Source organism: Microdochium trichocladiopsis (genome assembly GCF_020744255.1).
Source record: "Microdochium trichocladiopsis strain MPI-CAGE-CH-0230 chromosome Unknown B0I36scaffold_3, whole genome shotgun sequence".
Lineage (NCBI taxonomy): Eukaryota > Fungi > Ascomycota > Sordariomycetes > Xylariales > Microdochiaceae > Microdochium > Microdochium trichocladiopsis.
Genome location: NW_025763546.1, coordinates 590,720 through 611,167, shown reverse-complemented (window position 1 = coordinate 611,167; position 20,448 = coordinate 590,720). Strand labels below are relative to the sequence as shown.

The 20,448-nt window shown below is 56.4% G+C and overlaps 4 protein-coding genes across 4 annotated transcripts; 3 read left to right on the top strand and 1 right to left on the bottom strand.

The window, feature by feature from the left end:
- Window positions 1-5,557: 5,557 nt before the first annotated feature.
- Window positions 5,558-5,887, bottom strand: B0I36DRAFT_316810 (uncharacterized protein). Its single transcript, XM_046153087.1, has one exon. It carries the CDS (start codon window positions 5,764-5,766, stop codon window positions 5,605-5,607), a length of 162 nt encoding a protein of 53 aa, XP_046014813.1. The 5' UTR covers window positions 5,767-5,887; the 3' UTR covers window positions 5,558-5,604.
- Window positions 5,888-9,963: 4,076 nt separating this feature from the next.
- On the top strand, window positions 9,964-11,363 carry B0I36DRAFT_316804 (uncharacterized protein). The gene has a single exon (XM_046153086.1). The coding sequence runs from the start codon at window positions 10,079-10,081 to the stop codon at window positions 11,150-11,152; it is 1,074 nt and encodes a 357-aa protein (XP_046014812.1). The 5' UTR covers window positions 9,964-10,078; the 3' UTR covers window positions 11,153-11,363.
- Window positions 11,364-13,546: 2,183 nt separating this feature from the next.
- Window positions 13,547-13,931, top strand: B0I36DRAFT_316802 (uncharacterized protein). The gene has a single exon (XM_046153085.1). It carries the CDS (start codon window positions 13,584-13,586, stop codon window positions 13,770-13,772), a length of 189 nt encoding a protein of 62 aa, XP_046014811.1. The 5' UTR covers window positions 13,547-13,583; the 3' UTR covers window positions 13,773-13,931.
- Window positions 13,932-16,258: 2,327 nt separating this feature from the next.
- On the top strand, window positions 16,259-19,804 carry B0I36DRAFT_346612 (uncharacterized protein; the record flags this gene model as incomplete). Its single annotated transcript, XM_046156478.1, has 3 exons — window positions 16,259-17,230; window positions 17,304-17,897; window positions 17,978-19,804. 3 exons carry the CDS (start codon window positions 16,259-16,261, stop codon window positions 19,802-19,804), a joined length of 3,393 nt encoding a protein of 1,130 aa, XP_046014810.1.
- Between the last annotated feature and the right edge of the window lie 644 nt (window positions 19,805-20,448).

Below are 20,448 nucleotides of genomic sequence, written 5' to 3'. Positions count from 1 at the left end.
CAGAAGACCCAGAAAAGCCGGGCCGGGAAGAAATGCAGGACGCGATGGAAACAAAACACAAGCTCGACGGCGCAGGCCTGCGCAGTGAGGGATGCAGAGGACGAGAACAAAGAGGCCTGACGAAGTCGCCCAGGCGGGATCGGGAGTGAAGAAAGAAAACGAAGGGACAAAAGGGCAGGCGCGCTGCAAGACAAGGACAGGCGGCGGGGAGGTGCAGGTTGCAGCAAGTCCCGCGTCCCACCAAGCGAGCGAGCGATCGGGACGGCGGAGGTTTGGTTTTGGCCTGGTCCCGGGGTGGAGACACGCCGAAGCCACTAGAGAGCCGTGAAGCACCGAGCTGAGGGGCACGCACTGCTAACCAGGTCTACACACGACTGAGCAACAACGCAGGAGGGCCAGCACGAGGCATTGGGGAAGCAGAGAGACGAGCAAGCCTCGGGGAACCGGGACGGGCGCGGCGCGGATAGTTATAAGCATGGGCCGGCGCGGCTCCGCGCAGAGTAGGAAAAAAATACGCAGCAACACTGCTCGACAATGAGGTCAGTCCATGGTCGAGGCCTGCTCAGGCGACAAGGATGGACACCTGTTGGGCAGGCGGATGGAGGGGCGTTCGCATGGATCCATAACGTGCCTCCACAGCACATCATCTCTGGCCGAACGGTGCCAATCTGCATTGCTCGACAGAGGGCACTCCGCGCGCCACCATCGCTGCGACTTTGACGCCGGCTAAACGCCTTGTCCTGGCACATTTCCCACTCCTGTCCACTTGACCACCGCGTCCGTCGCGGCGCCTCCTCACTCTGCAACAGGGGGCTCTAGCGGAGGAGCATTTGGCCGTCCCCAGCGGCCAGACTAGATGCTGCCACGCGAAGACGCGCCTGAGGCTTCAAAGATTTCCAACCCCAGAGTTTCTCTCGCTGCTCGGACTGGAAGAGGAATCAGAAGCCCCAGAAGGAGGAATGATTGAGGACATGGGACAAAGACAGCCCTGCAGACGGCATGCAGCCGGGTGTGCTGCCGGCTGCAGAATGAGGTACATGCAGTCCCTCGAAAGGGGGGCACGCTCTGGGTTGGTCGTGGGCCGCATGCAAGCCTTGTCCTCGACGCGAATCTTGCGTGCTCTCGAGTACTGTGCGTCCTGGGCCGGCCGCGCAGCACAATCTCAAAGGGGAAATCAGCAGGGTTGTGTGATTGGCAAAGCTCCTGTCAGCAGCTCACGTTAGCTTGAGCCACTTGATCGCCCCAGGGCTAGCATATTGGCGACGGACCAAGAGCGATACTGGACCATTGTCTGTCGGCTGGTCAAGTGCTCCTCCCTCCACTCCGTGACCCCTGCTCGACAGTTACCTTAAGTATAAACGGACTGGTGGGGGAGGCTTGCCGGCTTGCAGACTGGCAGGGATATGAGGGAGGGGGGCGTGAGTGCTTGCAAATCAGTCTGTTACACGCCCTCCCCTCTCTCCATGTACCGACAGACGCAGATGCAATGACTGTTTTGGAGTGTTGCGCGGATCCACGCTCGACGGCGTCCTTGTTCGTGACGAGGCAGTGCGCCGCTTCAAGTGAAATGGAGGAACAAGGTCATTCGATGAGAGGCGCGAGCCCCGAAAGCTGACAGTCATTGCCACCCCTGAACAGCAATCGTTGCCTCTCATCCGCTGGGAAGTGGTCGAGGCAATGCGTCCGGCAATGCGTCCGGGAATTACCCATACAGGTCCAGATTGTGAGGCTCTTGGTCCTCAGACGTACTCTGTACTTGCTGGTAAGTTGGTAGCGCCACACTGTACGTAGTGGGACACACACTCTGCCAACATTTCGTTGGCGAACTTTGGTAGTGGAGCCATGGTCACGTTGCTCGTCGCTGAGCGCTTCGTCCTGTCCTAGGCTCGAGCCTTTGTCGCTCGCGAGGCGCTTGTAAACAACCCATCCACAATCAAAACCGCACCCGGTAGGCTCTAGAGGCCAGAGCGGTGCGAGGATCTCTTCGCCAGGCCAGCGAATCGACAGCCGAGTAGTGGGTGGTGGGGTGGCATGGAGGTGAATGAACCCTGATCCTCGCGCTTACTTTTGGTCCCTGGTCGCACTGACCATCACTTGGTCACTGCTCCTTTTTGACAGCTGCGAGCGTCTTGCATAATGTCAACGGCGCCGAGTTTCTCGGGTAGATCTGGCGATTAAGTAGGCGCCAGGGCTAACGATGAGCTGGAGAATGGATTAAATCTCCCTGCACAAAAAGCAAAAAGGCATCATGGTCAGCTGCAGATTCGGCATTCCCACGCTATGGGCAAACGCCATCTGCATGTCTTGTCTCACACCTGGTCGCCAAAGAGGCTGGAGAGGCGATTGGATCAAGACAGCCGTGTGCAGTATGCATTGCGCAAATTTGAAGCTCGTGAGGCCTGCCGTGCATTTCGGACATCTGGGGAAGTGGCCTGCTTGTTTCATGGCCACCTGCGATACCTCGGAGACCCAAAGCAGCAAGTGATAAAGGTTCCGTCTTCTGCAATGCTGGGCATTGCCTACCTGCTTGATGCGATGCAATGTCTCTAGTTTGTCCCGAGGTCGAACTACGCTGATTGCAGGGATTCCAACAAAGTCCTGAATTGAGGATTCAAGTTCAGGTACGACGATTTTGCACTGTCGACGGGGGAGCTGCACAGTTGGCAGTCATAGGGCGGGTACATGAGCACTTCACTGCTTGCTGATCGCCCGTGGGAAGATCCCTGTAGCAGGGGGGCCGCCCACTCGTCAAGGTCGTCCGTACGTGCCAAGGCACACGGGCAATGGCCCGACCTGGACGGGTGCGGCTCTGCCAATGGAGGGATGCGTGGCTTCTGCTACGCCATTGAGAAGTGGCTGTCAACGTGCCATGGCTGATTGGCAGGAAGCAAGGAGCACACGAGAAGCGTGACGACAAGCATGCTTGGTGTGCCAGAGGATGCCGTTGGTGTCGTGGGAGCCGCCATGTACAGCATGCTGTTCGCCGTGGCCGTGATCTGGAGAGGCCGGAACCACTTTTTAGCCTGATGAGCCGCAGCAAATTCCCGCACAACCTGGCCTGTTGTCAAGACGGCGAAAAGGGAAGACGAACCTGGCCTGGTCTGGCCTGAAGACCTTGCAGATGTTGGTTGCGCCGCAGCGCAATTTCATGGAGGGGTTGTCATTGTCGTCCCCACTTGGCACATCCAGACTGCCATGTACGCTACGCTTGCACGGTTGGGGCTGCAGGGCATCGAGCCCACCTCTGGCGCTAGGGGGGCCGCAGGACCTGCCACTTGCGATCAAGGCGAGCTCGGAGAGGCTGAGCAGGGGTTGTCGGACGACGGCTCGGGCGACCTGAAAGCGACGCGCGTGCACTGGGGTGGTCGGGGGCCACTTCTTATCAACGCGGCGCCAAGGGCAAGGTTCCAGGCTGACATTGCTGATACTGCTGGCGCTCAGGCACGTCTCGGCTACAGCCTTCTGACAGTCGAGGAGCCCGTTGCGTGATTGAGGAGCGGGCCGATGATTATGAGGAGGTCACGGACCTCAGAGCCGTGCGCAGCGAGCAGCTGGGGGAGATCGATCTCGTCCTGACCTGATCGGCCCATGGTAGCTCCGAGTCTCTAGCCTGCATGCGTGATCTGGCCGGTCAGTGCACTTGATAGAAACTGACTGACGCCAGAGGGATTGTCACTGATGAAGATCAGAATGGTGACTTTGTGAAGTGGACGGACGCTCTTGCACCTCTGAGTTGGTGGGGGCCCCGGGGGGTTGCGACTCAGTGAGCTCTCGGACATTTAGCGTCGTGGGAAGTGCAGCAGGCCGCCAAGATGGCAAGAACGACATCCATCCGGCGCAGGTGGAAAATAGGGTCGGAACGTCCACGCAGTAAGTACCCCCTTTCCCTTCGTCCTCCGCGTGCACAACCTCGAAATGGACTACGTGTAGCGGTTGCGTACGCCGTTAACTACGGGCACGAGCTCCTCAACCGAAGCCATCATGTCGGCGGCGTTATGAAAAAGGCAGCTCAGTTGTCCTGGCCACTGCTCTCCGTCCTTCCCCAGTAAACACGACGCAGATCCCCGTGGGTGGGCCCAGGCACGATCGGCACCTCACCGAGGATGGAGGTCCGACCTCCTTGTCGACCGGGACATGTCGCCGTCACGATGCGACCTCAATGGTGTATGCCTGTCCTCCTGGTCAGAGCTCATTTCGGCGCAATCCATGCAAGTAACTCCAAAGATCAGGCGATCTCACCTCAAAGACGGAACCGTCCGGCAAAATCATGCGGCGAAATGAGCTCGCGGCCTGTCATTGAAACGCAAGGCTGATGGGTACAATCACTTGACAGTACTTTGCATAACTTGTTCAACTTGTGAGCGACACGCAGTATCGAACAATGAGTCAATATCGGCACTGTAGGCAAACTACGAGACAGTGATCAGTTGTCCCCCGAAGTGCGTGTTGGGCCGAGGTTGCGGGGAGTCCCGGCGCTTTCCGCAGAAACGTGGGCACTGTCCCATAGAATTTGCGGTGGCAGGGGCTCGTCCTTTTGCCCATACCCCCGAACCAGAGAGAGGCCCGGCGTACCACTTCGAGCCACTACCGTGAACGAGCAGCAACAGAGTGACTCTGGCCAGGTTTAGAATACAGCGAGCTGCGGTCACGAAAGACGAGATAGGTCTCGATGCCAGACCAGCATTTTCCCCACACCAGTGAAGTCCTCTGTGCGACCTCGTCCGATTCTGGTGTTCTTGCGCATTGTATACGCATAACTTTCTCGAACTTGCTTCTCTCGGCTATTCTGTGGAGGAACGGTCGACAGTTATTCGAACAAAGAAAGATCCGGGGGGTCTTACTCGCATTGGCACTCAGTGGGAAGCACCTGGTTTCCTGGTCAGTGGGCGGTTCGAATCGCTCAACAACGATCATCACAGAAAAGCGGGCAAAGCTGACATCTGCCCAGATCAACGCAACGTCGTTCGACATGACAGTTCATCAGGGCCCAGACACGTCAAGTCTCGACAGCGTGATACTAGCGAATTATGGTAACTACTGCGATTCACCGACTGCTCTGATTCTTTCCCTAGCGTTTTACCTTGCTTTCCTCCTTGTTCTATCTATCTACCGTAGGAAAATCGGTGGTCTGGAAAAAGGACGCGCCTGCAGTCATATCCGGTGCAAGTCATACATGGTTCACTCGGCCCGGCGGACTGCACCTCCCGCGGCTCGATTAAGAGGGCTCAAACGGCTGTTCCGAGTTCTTTATGTTACACAGCGCTGAAGGGGAAGCAAATCATGCGCACCGCGAGATCTGCATGTGAAAGACGTCAAGCAAGCATCAAATGGTTACATTGCAGATGCAGACATCAACAGCCAGCAATCCACATCCTATGGATGTAACCTGCGCGAAGACCACTCCACGGGGCTGCACTGAGAGCTTGTGTCGTCGCCTACGGGAGGCAGGGCACGGGGAAGCCAAAGATGCGTCCGGACCCAGTTGGGTCCCATGAAATGACGCGCATGGATGCGTCGGAGTCACGGCCAGAAGCGTGGACTTTCGCAGGAATTTTTAGAATGTAAGTGGTTGCTCGTTTCTTGGCTTGAGTCTCGATGCTAAGACTATAGTCGCTTGCTGGTCCTGCACAGGATCTCACAATCACGGCTTCTTCTCTGCGTCAAGTCCCGGCAGAACAACAACGCGCGCTGGCCGAACCCATCATGGACATTTGCGTCGCAGTCTCTGATCACTATTTCCTCGGGTCCACATGTTCGTCGTTTCATTTTGTGTCAAAATTTGCCAATCGCTGAGCCCAAGCCACGTAGCCTAGTACAGAGTAAGAATGGAAAGACGATGGACAGCGGGGACCCCTCGCAGAACCCTTGTCTGCAAGATGTACGTGCCAGCACCAAACCAGCTTGCATATGTAGGGTGAGTTGTCCACGTCCACCTTTGCAGCACCGGTTTCTGTTGCAATCTGTCAACATAATCTCACGCCACATGAGAGCACCCTTGATCTCTTGTTGCGCCATACGTCTCTCGGGAACAGCGCTGCCACTTCCTATTAGCCTCAAACTCATGATCATGGATCGTCTCGTCTCCAATGCTCTGATTGTCACACAAGGCGGACCTGATTCTCCGTCGCGGAGTCCCTCCAGCAATTCTTTATGCACCGCATCGACAATGATCAGAAGTTGTCCACGGGACGCTTGAACCACAGGACGCTCCAATGTGGGGAACGAAGGGATCTTCGGCACACTCTACATGCTTGGTTCTGCGACATCGCTCCAATTCTGACGCCCATTCGCCGTGGCCCTCACAGCCAACGATGGGGGCAATGCAACCCTGAGTCGCTCTCATCTCGATATAGTCCACACACCTCCGGCCGAAATGGAACTCCCATGCGCATTGTTCCGTCTAACGTCGCGGTGGCGTAACCGTACCCAGGCGCGGCAAACAAATGCGAGGAGACGCGAGTAGAAACCTCATACAGTCCCACGTCCGTACCTACATAGATCAAGAGACAGGACATGGGTCCGGGGCCCACCGAAACAAGTCATCATTGTCCATGCCCCTAACTACACACTGCCTTTGGAACCGCCGCTTGACGTTCCTGGGTACCCAGCATGCGCTGGCGCCCTTCGCGCCACAGAATGGAGTGCGCTCAAATTCACACACACACACTGTCTAGTCACAGACAACCGCGACGGGCATGACCAGGATTTGAGTCCATGCCCTACAAGCAATGGCCCCCGCTAACCTGATTTGCAAGATTACGGATCTGAGACATGGGCTAACCGCCCAGGTTCACTGCATCGTATGATACATTGTGGGATGTGGGAGGGCTAGAGACTCGAGGAAATACTGGCACTGTGGTGTCAAAACGGCGCCCGCTGGAGCTCGGTAACCGGGATGGTCGTTGCAGCATAGGAGCATGACCCTGGGTGCACATCAGTCAGACGGGGGGGAATGAGTGCTGGACGCAACGTCGTTTCGTCCATTCGGTATGGGTTGTCCATGTCATTGTAGAAATCTTTTGCCAATTCTTAAGAGCAGCGACAGGCTGTTTTCGCTGGCTGACGCAAGTTTGAGCGTCCTCCCAGCAGCTGCCACATGCAACGCCGAGTGAAAAAACCGGCCACAAAGAGGCGTTTTTGTCGCTGTTTGGTGTGGTGAGTTCGAAGACCCTTGAAGATGCCACGCCGTGTGCCCTGCCTGTCTTCGTTCTTGGCGAACCACCCACATGAGTCCGGAGTGCGGCAGGCCGCGCAATTGTTGGCAAGGGGAGACTACCCAAAGGAGAAGGAAAAAGAAGCAACACAAACGGTACAACACAAAAGGGCCAAAAAGAAAACGCCATGAAACAAGCCTTCCCCCACCCCATGATCTGCTCTTTGCCTCGCTCGGCCCGACATTCGGGCAGGTATTTGTGCGCTTAGATCCACCCCTTGGCTTCAATCTGCTTGCTTTTTCCCATTTGACATCGGGAGTGCTGCATTTTGGCTACACCTTTTCCACACCCCCTTCATGGTTCGTTGTGTAACCTGGGCATATATGTTGATTGCAATACCTCGGTTTCTTTATGAACCGCCTAGTTGAATTTCTTCAGTGGGATTATTTTGAGTCAGGCAGTTTCACTTCGCGGCCCACTTGTGTGGCTCACACAAAGTATATGCTTGTCATCGAGCAGGATGGACGATTTCTTGAAAAAGAGGTACAGGGCTGCATGCCGCAGGGGTCCTTTTTGTTATTTTCGTGATGCTCGGCAGGACGTCTAGCGAGCCGGGGAAGTGTTTCCGCGGCATGTTGGCTGCACGTTGCAGTAAAGGACAGGACGCATGAACGCCTGGGGGTATTTTGGGACCACTCCCACCTTACTTTGCGTGGGATCTGTAGCTGCGATCAGAATTCTGCGCTCGGGGTTTCGGGCTGCGGGAGATGAGTATCTGCCGGCCTAACGGTGTTATTAGAAATGATATTATTCAAAAGCAAGACTGCGAAACTACTCGAGCGACCTAGACCAGATGTAATGGCCCCATCTGATTGCGTGGCACTGAAAACTCTATCTGGAGCACTCATCCGATAATTGCCGTCAATTCCCAGCATCAACACATCACGTTTCGTAAGTTGGTCTGTTCTGTCCAGCACGCCAGCATATACGTCCTTGTTCTGCACCGTATATGTTCAAAGCATTTGCTGACAGGATACTTCTCTGTTATTGAGTTCGGTCAAAACGACGATCTTGTTTCGAGTTCAGGTGTGACGCTACTTCGGCACATCAGAACAGGCAGCTCAACTTCGACGTCACGGCTTCTAAGGACAGCAAGTCAGTGTAACATCTCGGGAGGTGCCGACACGTGATGCGGTGCACACCACTACCTAGAGACCTCGCTTGAACTACCGACAGAGACTCTCGATGCTGTCACATCTGATCAAGTGTGGCGTTCTCCCATACCACGACACACGTCTCACGAAGCCGGGCTCAGCTAAAAGGCTTTGTACCTGCCTCTGCCGGCGGACAGGCTTCTCGGCTGTTAGTAAAAATGCGACGTCATCTGTGCAACGCATCACTGCACCCTTCGGCAAACCCCGGCTGGCAAGGCTGACTGGCCTTGCCCGCTTGGCGGGTCACGATATGCAGGTCCCCATTGCTCACCGTAGGTACACCGAAACCGGCAAGAGAGTCCTCGAGGAGACGACGAATGTCCGTGACATCCCTGGCCCGGCCTGGCCTGAGAGCTCACGCGCAGCTATCCCACCTAATATATGAGCATCAGCTTATATATGCATTGGGGCGAGGCACGGCAGACCTCGATCGAGACTATGGTTTCAAAACTACCATCAGCAGCGAACGTAGGGTTCAACCTTAAGACCAGCGAGGGGGTGTCAGCAACAAAGGAGCACAGGTTGTCTCTGATGAAACGGAGAATGGTCATCCGGGGCCAATGGTCCTCATCTGGTAGAACTGCTGCGAGAAACAAACCTTCATCTTGCTATTGACTCAAGTACGATGTAAGTGGGCAATGATCCACTTGAGCATTCGAAGCTCTCATCTTGTGATACGCGATGTACACTCCTCCGACAGGAAATGGCAGCCGCGCCCAAAGTAACAAGCGCGTCTCAGGCAGTGTTCGGGTCAGAATACTGAGATGACAAGCCATGTCAAGGCCGGAAAGCGATATCCTCTCAGTCGAATCAGCTGAATGATTAGCTGAATGACAGATATAGTGGGAGCACGGTCTCCTGAGGGTACGTGGAATTTGTCACTTTTTTACTTGGCCCAATTCATGGGTGGATCATCGGGTGACACTTCATGTTGTCAACACCCGTCAGCATGTCATGTGGCGCCACGGCGTCTTCGGTGAGACGCACTGCTTGCCAAGTCGAGTGGGAACTGCATCACTTGCAATGGGCATTTGCAACTATTGAGGGAAGGAATGCGTGGCCAGCAAGACCCTCGTCATGCGATTTACAGAACATAAGAAACGAGGATGGCTATCCGCAATCGCTTCGACGAACATCCACGTCCCACTCAGACTAGCATTCGCAGAGAGCTCTGCCAGAGTGTTTCTGTTCCTTGTATATAGGGATATTCATTATCGTCGTATCTCAAACGCACTGCCTCTATTGGGCGAAAGGTTCGTCGTCGGGCCCGCGTTGCGTGGCGGTATGATTGTCTGACGGTTGTGCGAACCCACTGGCGAACCATTCATCTCTAAAAGAGTCAGGCGTCATCAAATTCCAGACACGTGAAGTGTGCATGAGCAATGTGAACGCGCTGGGCTGGTCCGCGGCGAGCCACGCCTTGGTAATGCCATGATGGCATGGTCGTTGGAAGGCGACAAACCCTCCGGGCCTAGCTCGCGGCTGCGCCTTCCTGTGCACCAGCCAAGCCTCACTGCTGGCTCAAACAGGCAAGCACAGCCCACCCTCTGCTCTTCTCCGTGCCTTCTCCCGCCAAGGCAGCGACCCCTCGCAAATGTGCACTTGTGCAATAGAACAACCTTCCCACTTCCTTCTTTTCCTTCAACCAAGCTCTCCTCCCGGTGCACGTTGCTGATCCCTCACCAAGCACCAAACACATCAATCATCAGCATGCCCGACGACTACGCCCCGCCTCCCGGCCCGCCGCCGTCGTACTCAAGTAGCGGCAGCGGCAGCGGCAGCAGCAAGCCGGTTGGCGATGACTATGCTCCTCCTCCGGGTCCTCCACCATCTGCTTTCAAGAAGCTCGCCTCAAACAACCCCTTCAATCCTTTCTCACACCGGAACAAGGCCGAGGATGACTATGCCCCGCCGCCGGGGCCTCCGCCGTCCGCCGGCAAGCAGCCCGATCCACAGCACGACTGGCAGATGGCCGTCCCGGACACGTCGCTCCTCCCGCCTCCGCCTGCTTTCTTCACCAGTTTTGAGTATTCCCAGGTCAACAATGCCTCCGGAGAGGAGTGTGCCCAGGGCGAACAATGGTGCGCTCGCTACCCGCTGTATCGGCCAGCGCCCCTCGACGGTGCTGCACAAGCCGCCCTCTCCATGGGCAACATCAACCTCTTTGCGCCTCCAGGTTTCCGGGGTTCCGTGACCAACGCCGGCGTCGGAATATGGCACGTCGAAACCCGTAGCAACGCGACAGACACCTGCCTCGCCACATACCCACCACTGTACAGCCCGTCCCTCGGCCCAAGCGCTACTGGCGCCCGCAGGAGGATATACTACGAGGTCAACATCGATCCCAGGAACAAGCGTGAGGTCGATCTAGCCATAGGTTTCACGGCTCCGCCTTACCCGGTCTTCCGGCTTCCCGGCTGGCACCGTGGCAGTCTTGCCGTGCACGGCGATGACGGCAGCCGGTTCATCAACGACAATCGCGGCGGTCAGGCATTTGTGCAACCATTCAAGCCCGGTGACACTGTTGGTTTGGGCATGGAATTCAGCCCTGGCGCCGGTGGCCAGGGCATACAGGTCATCATCTTCTTCACGCGCAATGGCCGGTTCGAGGACAAGTGGAACCTGTATGAGGAGAGAGACACCGAGCAAGACGCACCGTTAGTCGGTCTGCAAGGCTATCACGATATATGCGCTGCTATCGGCGTTTTCGAGGGGGTCAAGTTCGATGCGGTCTTTGCGCCAGGCTTGTGGAAGTGGAAGGGTTTCCACACCGAAGTATTGTAGTGGATTGAAAGCGAAGTGACCGGTTCAGTGTGAGGACATAAATTGCTGGGTTGGATGGTCTTCGAGCAGTAACAGATAGAGGACAGGATCGATGCTGAGTAGTATCTATACACCAACCCTCATAGATCGCATCGTGTGATAGTCTGAACTACAATTAGGCAATGTCGTTCCGGCTCCCTAACTGGTCTCGTAACGTCAATTTCGTCTCATATTTTGCTGGATCCAAGTGTAGAGGAGCTCTGATTAGTGTCTTTCGTTCAGTGATATAATCCATTCTGGAACCTACACGCGATCCCCTTGATTGACTTCCCCTCTCAAGAGAATTCACTGCGGACCTTTTCCTCCCAAGCATTACCATGGTGGAAATTGAATCGCTAAGTTGTCACGTCATAGTACTGCCAAGGCCTATGCGATATTGTGCCGGATCGCTTGTTCGAGCACAGTTGAGATTTACACACACGTGGCTGCGACTCCTCGCCAGTCTTCGGAGCCTCTTACGAGGTACAGTTTTCACGTGGCTCCTCGCCCTCTGGTAGTGCAAACGCTCACCATCTCTGACCAAGGCTAAATTGCAATTCGTCGGAGGCCCATTTGATGATTCGGCCGGTCTAGGCCCAGCCTTGGTGATCTATGGCCCTGGAGGAAGTAGAATTTCACTCCCTTCGCGGCACTTGCCTAGTCTTTCGCTTATGTACATTCTATCGCCGTGGCGCAGGGCTTTCCATCAATCGTTTCGTATTAGATATTTTATTTTATTTCGTTTTCTTAAATCTTTCTAAGTCAACAAGACACCAGGCTCAGGCATTATTGGACGGCTACTGGAACCGCGCCTCGAAAACCAGGCATTTTGTAGTTAATCCTTCTCTGGAGGGGTATAGCTGTCAGACAAAATTCCCACACGAACACACGAGCTGGGTGGTCTAGATCGGGCTGGCACGGCTGGGTAAATCCTCTTTGCTTGTACTTCTTGCCGATGTCCGAGTAGCCCAAGAAACTAATGGCGCTGGACACACGACGTTCAAGGCCGCGGAGAACATGGAGCGGTGATGTACTACTGTCAGCGGAAGAAGGCTTCCTGCTCCTGGGTTATGCTCATGGGAAAGATGGGGGGGTGGGCTGGCAGTGTCCTTCAAGTGATTGTCATATGGCGATAGCGTTCGTCTGCGGTCCTGTACGGTCGAGTGCGTGCCTCCCGAACATGGGCCGGGGGCCAGACACTCACTAGATTCTTGGGGATCAACTAGGATCTTGGGACTCAGCTTGTGGGAAAGAAAACTTATGCGCATAGGCGTTCTGCCTTAGTGCGAGTTTTCGGCTGGAGATCCGGACGACAACTCGAGGCTAAAGGGGTGGGACTGCCACTAGAAGAATCTAGAAGGAGTCCCGCCGAGGAACGGGCTGAGGCAGAATGCGATGCGCGAAATTAGATTATGCGTTCATGGTCTAGGTGGGCTTTCAGCATGTTCAAAAAGTTGGACTTTCGAAGAGAACTCTTCTGTTGATCGAGATCCGTGATGGGACACGGCGCCCCTTGCTCTTGACGGATCCTGGGCCTTGCTTCCTGAAAGCAAGATCCCCATTCGCTTGCTGTCGCTTGCCGAGGGTGTCTCGCTGACCCAACGTGATCGTATGTATGTATTCGTCTAGGGATTATCTATAGCGAGCCGCCATGCAGACGTTCGGTTCGGCACATCCCAGTGCCCCAACATTTCGGCGCCACACGAATTGACGCGAAGCGCCTGATGAAGATTTACAGGGCACAAACGCTGCCCGACTACCTAGTACGCAGGCGGCGATCATATATCATGCGGCACCCGAGACAGGGTCATGCCCCGCTGCCCATCCGCAAGGCGATCAGAGTGTTAATAGCCATAACAGTGGGAGTTGGCCGACGTCATGGCTGTCTGTTGTCTCTGGATCTGTCTCTCGGCGGGGGCGGCAGGTGGATCCCATGTTGCATGAAACAAGAAACAAGACCCAAGGGCGCCCAAACGCGTATCCCGGCACGCTGGCGCGTCGCCTGCCCCGAGGAGTCTTGGCCTGGGCAGGCTTGAAGAAGAAACAAGAGACAGGGCTGATGGAGAGAGCTGGTTGCCAAATTAGCGCAAGGCACCAACGATCCGGCGGAAGAAAGAGGCGGATGGATGGGTCCAAGGCGAGCAGAGGCCATGCCGCGTGTGCAGGGATTCCCGGGCCTGTGGTTTTTGGCTGCTGTGTGGAGATTGAGGTGTGCCTGGCAAAGAAGCAAAGAAGGTTCTGTCGACGTCGGCCGCTACCAACCTGCCCTGCCCTGCCACCACCAACTTAGCCGGCAGATGGATCTCAACGAGATCGAGGGTTCCCAGGCTGGCGACGCGGCCCCGGAGCGGCCGTGCCACCCTTTCGAGACCTCGGGAGGCCACTGCGATGGGTGGCGCCGCATAACTAGCAGATGATGATGCCGCACGCTTGTTTCTCTCACCCGACCCCGGATCCTGAGCGGAGCGAAGCCGTGAGCAAAGCACGCGCAGGTTTGAGTGAGACACGCATGGCAAAGACCCGCACGCTGTCTCTGACGCGGGAAGCACACCACGGTGGCGTCTCGTTTGCAGATGCGGCGCATTTCCTGCATAAACCTTGAGGTGCCCAAAACATCGCCTGCCATGTTTACAACCTGGTCGTTGTCGTAAACACTATTCGGCCCCGGCTTGAGGCCGCTATCGTCGTGGCTGTTTCTCCAGGCCTGGCGCCGGGTTGACGGGCCTTTCCTTGACCTCAGCCCTCAGGGCCCGGGGCAGTCTATCAAAGGCTGCCAGCGACGCCGATTTGGGATTGTGAGTGAGTGAAGTGAGACGGCAGGGGCGCTTCTGTTCAGGCACGGTATCCATGGATGTACTGCCCGGCCAGCGGCCCGCGCGCGTACCTGCATCGCGCCTTTCTGGGAGGTTGTGCATGTGCGTCAGTCAACTTCCTAGGCAGGTTACTCCTGCCCAGCCAGAGTGGGTCGAAAACCGCCCACACACCGCGGGGACCTTGTTCGCTTTCCAGCAACTTGCAGCACCACCTGCCGCCTCACGGGCGTTTGCCTCGGCAAAAGCTCGCCGTCGTGCCTGAAAATGGGGAGCCCTCCTCGGAGCTCTGAAAGCTCACCTGAAGCCGCAGTCGCCCATGTCAGAGTCAGGAGAGAGTCCAGCTCGGCGCACATCCAGCAGCGGACGAGCCTCCACAGCCGGGTTGAACAATGTTATGCTCTCGGCAGAAACGACCAGGATCTGGGCGGAGCCCAGGACCGCATTGTCTGGAAGCGGGCATTTACTTTCATTTTGGCAGCACGAGGTCCTGGGCAGCCAATTTCCCACGAACCCACAGTAGCCGCCTGCTTGACAGGGATCCCACACGCAGGGCATCACGGGTGATTGTAGGGGCATGAGAGGCTACACAAGCTTCATATCCCAAGGCCAGCGCCAAGGCATCGTCCCAGCCTGCATGATACAACGTCCTCGGGCGATCACTGTCGGCCACTCCGTAATCGACCGGCGCGCGACCTGCCCGGCACCGACGGCTGCTGTCGTTCATCGCAGCAGCTGGACGAGCCAAAACGTCACCGCACCAGCGCACGCCCATGTGTGACCGTTTGGCGATGCCTGCAAGATGTTTGGGACAATGGTTGGCCCCTATCTCGCACGACGCGGCTGGCCGCAGAGCACACTGGCGAAACTTGAACAGAAAAGCCAGGCGGTCTGTCCATTCTCGTTGTTCGTCGTTGGATGACAATATCAAAGGGCATATGTGACATGGGCGTGTCTGCACTGCGCAGGCAAAGGGAGAGGCCATGAGTGATGTGGTTGGCGTCATGGACGCACTGCCTGAGCAAGAGTCGTCATGTGAGGTCTCGACTTCCCTTGTTCTGCTGCTAGTGTCGCCCACTCCATTGATGGATTGATTGAGCGAACCGACTGCCACCAGCTAAGGTAGCGCACGTTGCCTGAACAGTCGAGGAGATACCCCTGTGCCTGAACTAGCGCCACTCGCATTGCTCGGCCGCTGCTAAGGGTCGTTCGTCCATGGGATTGACTTGACGGACAAAAGCACCAATGCCGTCTTGTCAGTCCGAGCGAGCCTCGCCGGCGTCGTCAAGTCATCTTAGACGCCCTGCGTCGCGCCTTCTGCGTCTTCGTCCACCCTCTCTCTGTCTTGTCTTGGTATTCTTTCCTTTTTTCTCTGCTGCAAGCTCCTGGCGACTGCTGCGCGTCGCGAACCTCGCAATATTCTCGAGGCCGTCCCTTCGTCAGTCAACATTGAAGCACCCGCTTGCATTGCTGGCCAGGGCCGTTCAACTCCAGTGCACAATCTCTTGGGCGCTGCCCACCTTCCAAGGTTGCTTGCAAAACCCCCCCAGCCCGCATCCACTCTCTGGCCTCCCTTACTCCTCCGCCGTAATAAGCGCGAGGTACCTTCACCGACAGGCCCCAAGCCGGCGCGGCCACTGCGCAGCACTTGTCCTCCCGTAAGTCTCGTCCCTCCCGACATCTCCCCCCTTCTCAACCTCATCCCTCTCCTTTAGCGCTGCTTCAGCATCACGCCCGAGCTGTCGAGCGCGCCTCCACGACGTCTCGCTGCTGTTGCTGCTGCTGCTGTTGTGTTGCACACCGACAGTTACGCGTCCGACCACCCTCGCCCGGACCCGGCCCAGTTCGCTGACCTCTAGAGCCAGTCACAGTGCCTTGTCTTGCCCCTTCTCGGCGGCACCTCAGCACCCAACCGCGTTGCTCGCAACCCAACCTGTGCTTCCCAATTCTCGCAGCCACACACACTGCTTGCACTTCTTTCCGACCTGCAGCTCTCTCTTGCAGGTGCACCTCCGTGCCCGCCATCTCGCTGCAGACAGGAGTCGTCGCTGCTTCGTGGAAAGGAGCATCGTCCATCGCGCAAACGTCTTGTGCCCGACCACAGGCTAGTGCGCCCGCCGGCCTAAACGCAACTCTCGGCCCAAACAGTCGGCCACCGCTGTTTTAGGCTTTTTTGTTTTTGGGCTCTCTTGAGACGTCAACCAAGGGCATCCAATCAGCCCGTTTGGCGAGCGCAGCCTTTTCTCCTCACAATTCCCACGCGTCTGCCGCGTGGACTATGTCTTCGGCTGCCCTGCAGCCTGTTACCCACCAGTCAGCACCGTTGCCTGGCCTCAACGCGTCGTCGCAGTCTCTTGATCCTCGCCAGTACACGCCTGCTCAGTCCCCAGGACGTGACGGTCATTACTGGAACAGGGACAACACTAATGCATCACCTGCCACGAGCCGACACGCCACCAGAAGACCTAGTGGCAGCAACGCCGAACCGATCCAAACATCCCCGATGGCTTCCCGCACTGCGGTCGCAGCCCCTGTCGGGATGACGGCCTCTTCCGACCATGAAAAGTCGAGCCGACGCCGACACGAACCACCGATCGCGCCTCCTCGGACGTCCTCTACACAACAAGGCAGCACGACGGGTAACTCTCGCAGGGCCGCTCGTGCCGAGGAGCGTGAACGAGAGCGTGTTGCCCAGTCACCGCGCCATACCCCTGGGGACTCTTCGAGAAATGGGACTAATGGAACAGAGTCGGCTTCACGGATGGGTGGTGATGAAACCACCCCCCGGAGCAGACGCGCGGTTTCCCAACATGCCCCCGAGCCCCAATGGCAGACGAGCCATAAAGACCACAGACAGACGATGACGACCACCATGCCTATCCGGACAAATCCCGGCACCTCGACGTCGTCATCCTCGAAACAGCCGTCGAGGGAGGCCAGTGAAGTCCTGAACCGAATGATTGTCTCTCAGCCAGAAGTCGACATTGAGCGCGAACGTGAGAGGCTGGACGAGGCCATCCCTCATCCTGTTGGCAGTAAACATGATCCCCGGGATACAGATGTAGACGACGCGATACCGCCACCGATAGCTCGACAGGAGGACGACGGGCGACGAGGGCATAAAAGCCGGCAGGATCATTCCAAGAGAGAAAAGGCCACGAAGTTTGGCGATTATTATCTTGGCAACACCATTGGAGAGGGCGAGTTTGGTAAAGTCAAGCTTGGTTGGAAGCAAGATGGCGGCGTACAAGTATGTTAAGCTCCGCGAGCCCGAGCGTCCGTGGATACAGCTTGGTCAAGAAACTAATGTTCACTGCTCGCAGGTGGCTATCAAGCTGATACGCCGAGACACGGTCGGGAACAACCCTTCTCGCCTTGCCAAGATTTACCGCGAGATTGCGATTCTTCGCGACATTTCACACCCGAACATCGTCAGGCTGCACGAGATGTCTGAGACGGAGCGCCATATTGGCATTGTTCTCGAGTATGCATCGGGCGGCGAGCTTTTCGACTACATTCTCAACCACCGGTACCTCAAAGACAACCCGGCTCGACGGCTGTTCGCGCAACTCGTTTCGGGTGTTGGTTATCTGCACAAAAAGGGAATTGTTCATCGGGATCTGAAGCTCGAGAACCTGCTGCTTGACCGCAATCGGAACATCATCATTACCGATTTCGGATTCGCAAACACGTTTGATCCAAACGACGAGCTCACCGAGGACGAGGAACTGCAACTGGGTGATCGGGATTTTGTTAAAAGATCTGGCCTGGACCGCACCAAGGCCAATGGCATGCGCCGAGGCGATCTCATGCAGACCAGCTGCGGAAGTCCATGCTATGCTGCACCCGAACTCGTTGTTAGTGACTCGTTGTACACGGGCCGCAAGGTGGACGTCTGGAGTTGTGGTGTGATCCTGGTACGTTATTGCTGCGCTGCATGGAAATCTCTCTTTGGCTATGTGGGCAGACATACTGACTTGATATATGCACATTGTAGTATGCGATGCTTGCTGGCTATCTGCCTTTCGATGATGACCCTGCCAACCCAGAAGGTGACAATATCAACTTGCTCTACAAGTACATTGTCAACACGCCACTTACTTTCCCCGAATACGTTACCCCCCACGCAAGGGACCTTCTTCGTCGCATACTGGTCCCACAGCCGAGGAAGCGCGCGGATCTCTTCGAGGTTGCACGCCACAGCTGGCTTAGCGAATATGCTCACGTCGTTGAGTTTATCACAAGCGCGACCACCACTACCAACGAGATACAGAATACGACTGTGCCCGCTGAGGACGGAACATCGGGGCTCGGCAGGAGCGCCTCGGTCCGCGATGCACCGAAAACCAAGCCGGCGCCCACAAACCCCGGTGATCTGGGGCGGAAGCAAGCAAAGATCGAGGGTGAGGAGAGCGGACCAAGCAAGACATCTAGGGACAATAAACGACGCACTGTTCAGGTCGAATATGTCGCTCCCAGCACCTCGACACAACGAGGCAGTGATGCTTCGCCAGTTCAGTCATCTCCCCAAGCGAATCAGCGGCCCGGTTCGTCCAGCCATGGCCCGAAATATGCGTCCCCGGAGGACAAGCCGTTACCCAGGGATCCGCCTTTGCCAAAGCAGACATACGCCTCGTCACCGAGCTACAGGAAACCGCCGACCTCGTACCGAGACCCAACACAAAGTGCACATATCGATCCGTCGGGACGGCCGACAACTGGAGGGTCTTCTCATTCTGCTGGCCATCGGGTGCTGGGTGCCTCTGCCAGAAACTCCTATGCCCAGCCACTCCCGCCCACATTCGCTGATACCAATGCTCAAGGCAGCATCCAGCAGCCAACGAGCGCCTCTCAGTATCCCATGGCCAGCCCGACCTTGCAGGATCAGGCCGATTCGGACTTTGGCAGACCCAGCGCTGTTCCTACCAAATTCGCGCAAGTCTCAGGCTTTGACCAACCACAAAAGCCCTCCTCACACGAAGGCAAGGGTCACAGAAGGTCGAATACGCTCGGCGAGCTCGGCGACAAGATCTTTGGGCGTCGAGGCTCACTCTTCGGGGGGCGTAAGAAGCGCCCCGAACAGCAGCAGGCCGAGAAGGCAAGCAGGAAGTATCCTCCAGTCAGCATGTCGAATACAGTCCCTGGCAACCCCCGCGAATCCCTGGACTCTCGGGCCTCTCGTCGTTCCTTCTCTCTCGGTCTGAACAAAAAGCCGAGTGGAAGCGTGTCTGGCTCACAGACGTCCCAAGAGCGGCCGCAGCAGACTCGTCGATTCTCTTTGATCAAGGCAATGGGCCTAAGCAAAGAACCCCAGACACCGCCCCCGGTGGACTACTCGCAGTCGGATTTGCCCATCCAAGAGCCCGCGGGTAATGACGAGTACAGTCAGTTCCCCGAACCGCCTCAAAGTCAGGGTAACATGTCATCGCGCCATCGCAACGACAGTGACTTTGACGTACGGGATCAGCGCTTGGGGTCAGCGCCTCATATCAGCCAGGCAGCGGACTATGGGCAGCAACAGCGTAGTGCACCGGGACCACCGATGACGGCCGTCCCGCCGTATATGCAGCAAGATGCCGTGCTGAACTCCGGCTCAGAGTCGTCCTTCGACCAGTCTCAACGGAGGAGGCAGTATCAGCCGAACTATGACTCCGATCAGTATGACAGGCCCGGCAGTCGCAACGTACTACAGAAGAACAAGCGCTTTGTCGATGCTTACAACGATGACGATGCTGGAAGGCGCCACGATCATTCTGGCAGCAGCGGACCTGCTAAGAAGGTTATGGACTTTTTCAGGAGGCGACGCCAACAAAAAGAAGTATAAGCGCCGCGAGTTTTGCCTCTGCCCAACGACGGTCTTCGGCCAAGTACGACAAGCCGGGCGTACTTGGGCTGCCCGAAATACCACCACATACAGCCCACACTTTACGACACCCTGCTTTTCTGCGCTCAGTCTGATGTCTCTTTGCGCCTAGAAGTCTTTGTTTTCCCAGCCTTGTTGCTCTCGCAACCGTGCAAGCGAGCCAGATGCGCTCTCCACCAGCGGGTACTTTGTGATTTCTCGCCACGATTGATGTCGGGGCATACATTTCCCAGCAAGCTTAGTATCTGGCAAAGGCATGGAACGGAGTTAAGGACAATTGCGGAGTACTGGTATTCATGGTCAGAATTTATGCTGCTCACGTTTTTAATCTTGTAATTCTTTTTCTTTGTTTGTTGACGATATGACCACTCGAGATGAGCAGGCCTGACGACTGGGACAAGAACTCATTACGTTGCGTGCTGCTCTGGGGACCTCTATTGTTTCTCTTCCACATATATCTGCTAGCATGTAATGCGAATAACCTCCACTTTACTGAGGCCTCGGTGACGTGCGGATATGATAGGTGCTCGAGGCGGACATGCCCAGTGACCGCCAGAATTCGCTAGTTGACGCGTACGTGGATGTGCAACAAGACACGGGCGGGT

Bases quoted from the DNA above. Each gene is read 5' to 3' on its own strand.
- B0I36DRAFT_316804 (XM_046153086.1), top strand. From the start codon at position 10,079: ATGCCCGACGACTACGCCCCGCCTCCCGGCCCGCCGCCGTCGTACTCA.
- B0I36DRAFT_316802 (XM_046153085.1), top strand. From the start codon at position 13,584: ATGATGATGCCGCACGCTTGTTTCTCTCACCCGACCCCGGATCCTGAG.
- B0I36DRAFT_316810 (XM_046153087.1), bottom strand. From the start codon at position 5,766: ATGAAACGACGAACATGTGGACCCGAGGAAATAGTGATCAGAGACTGC.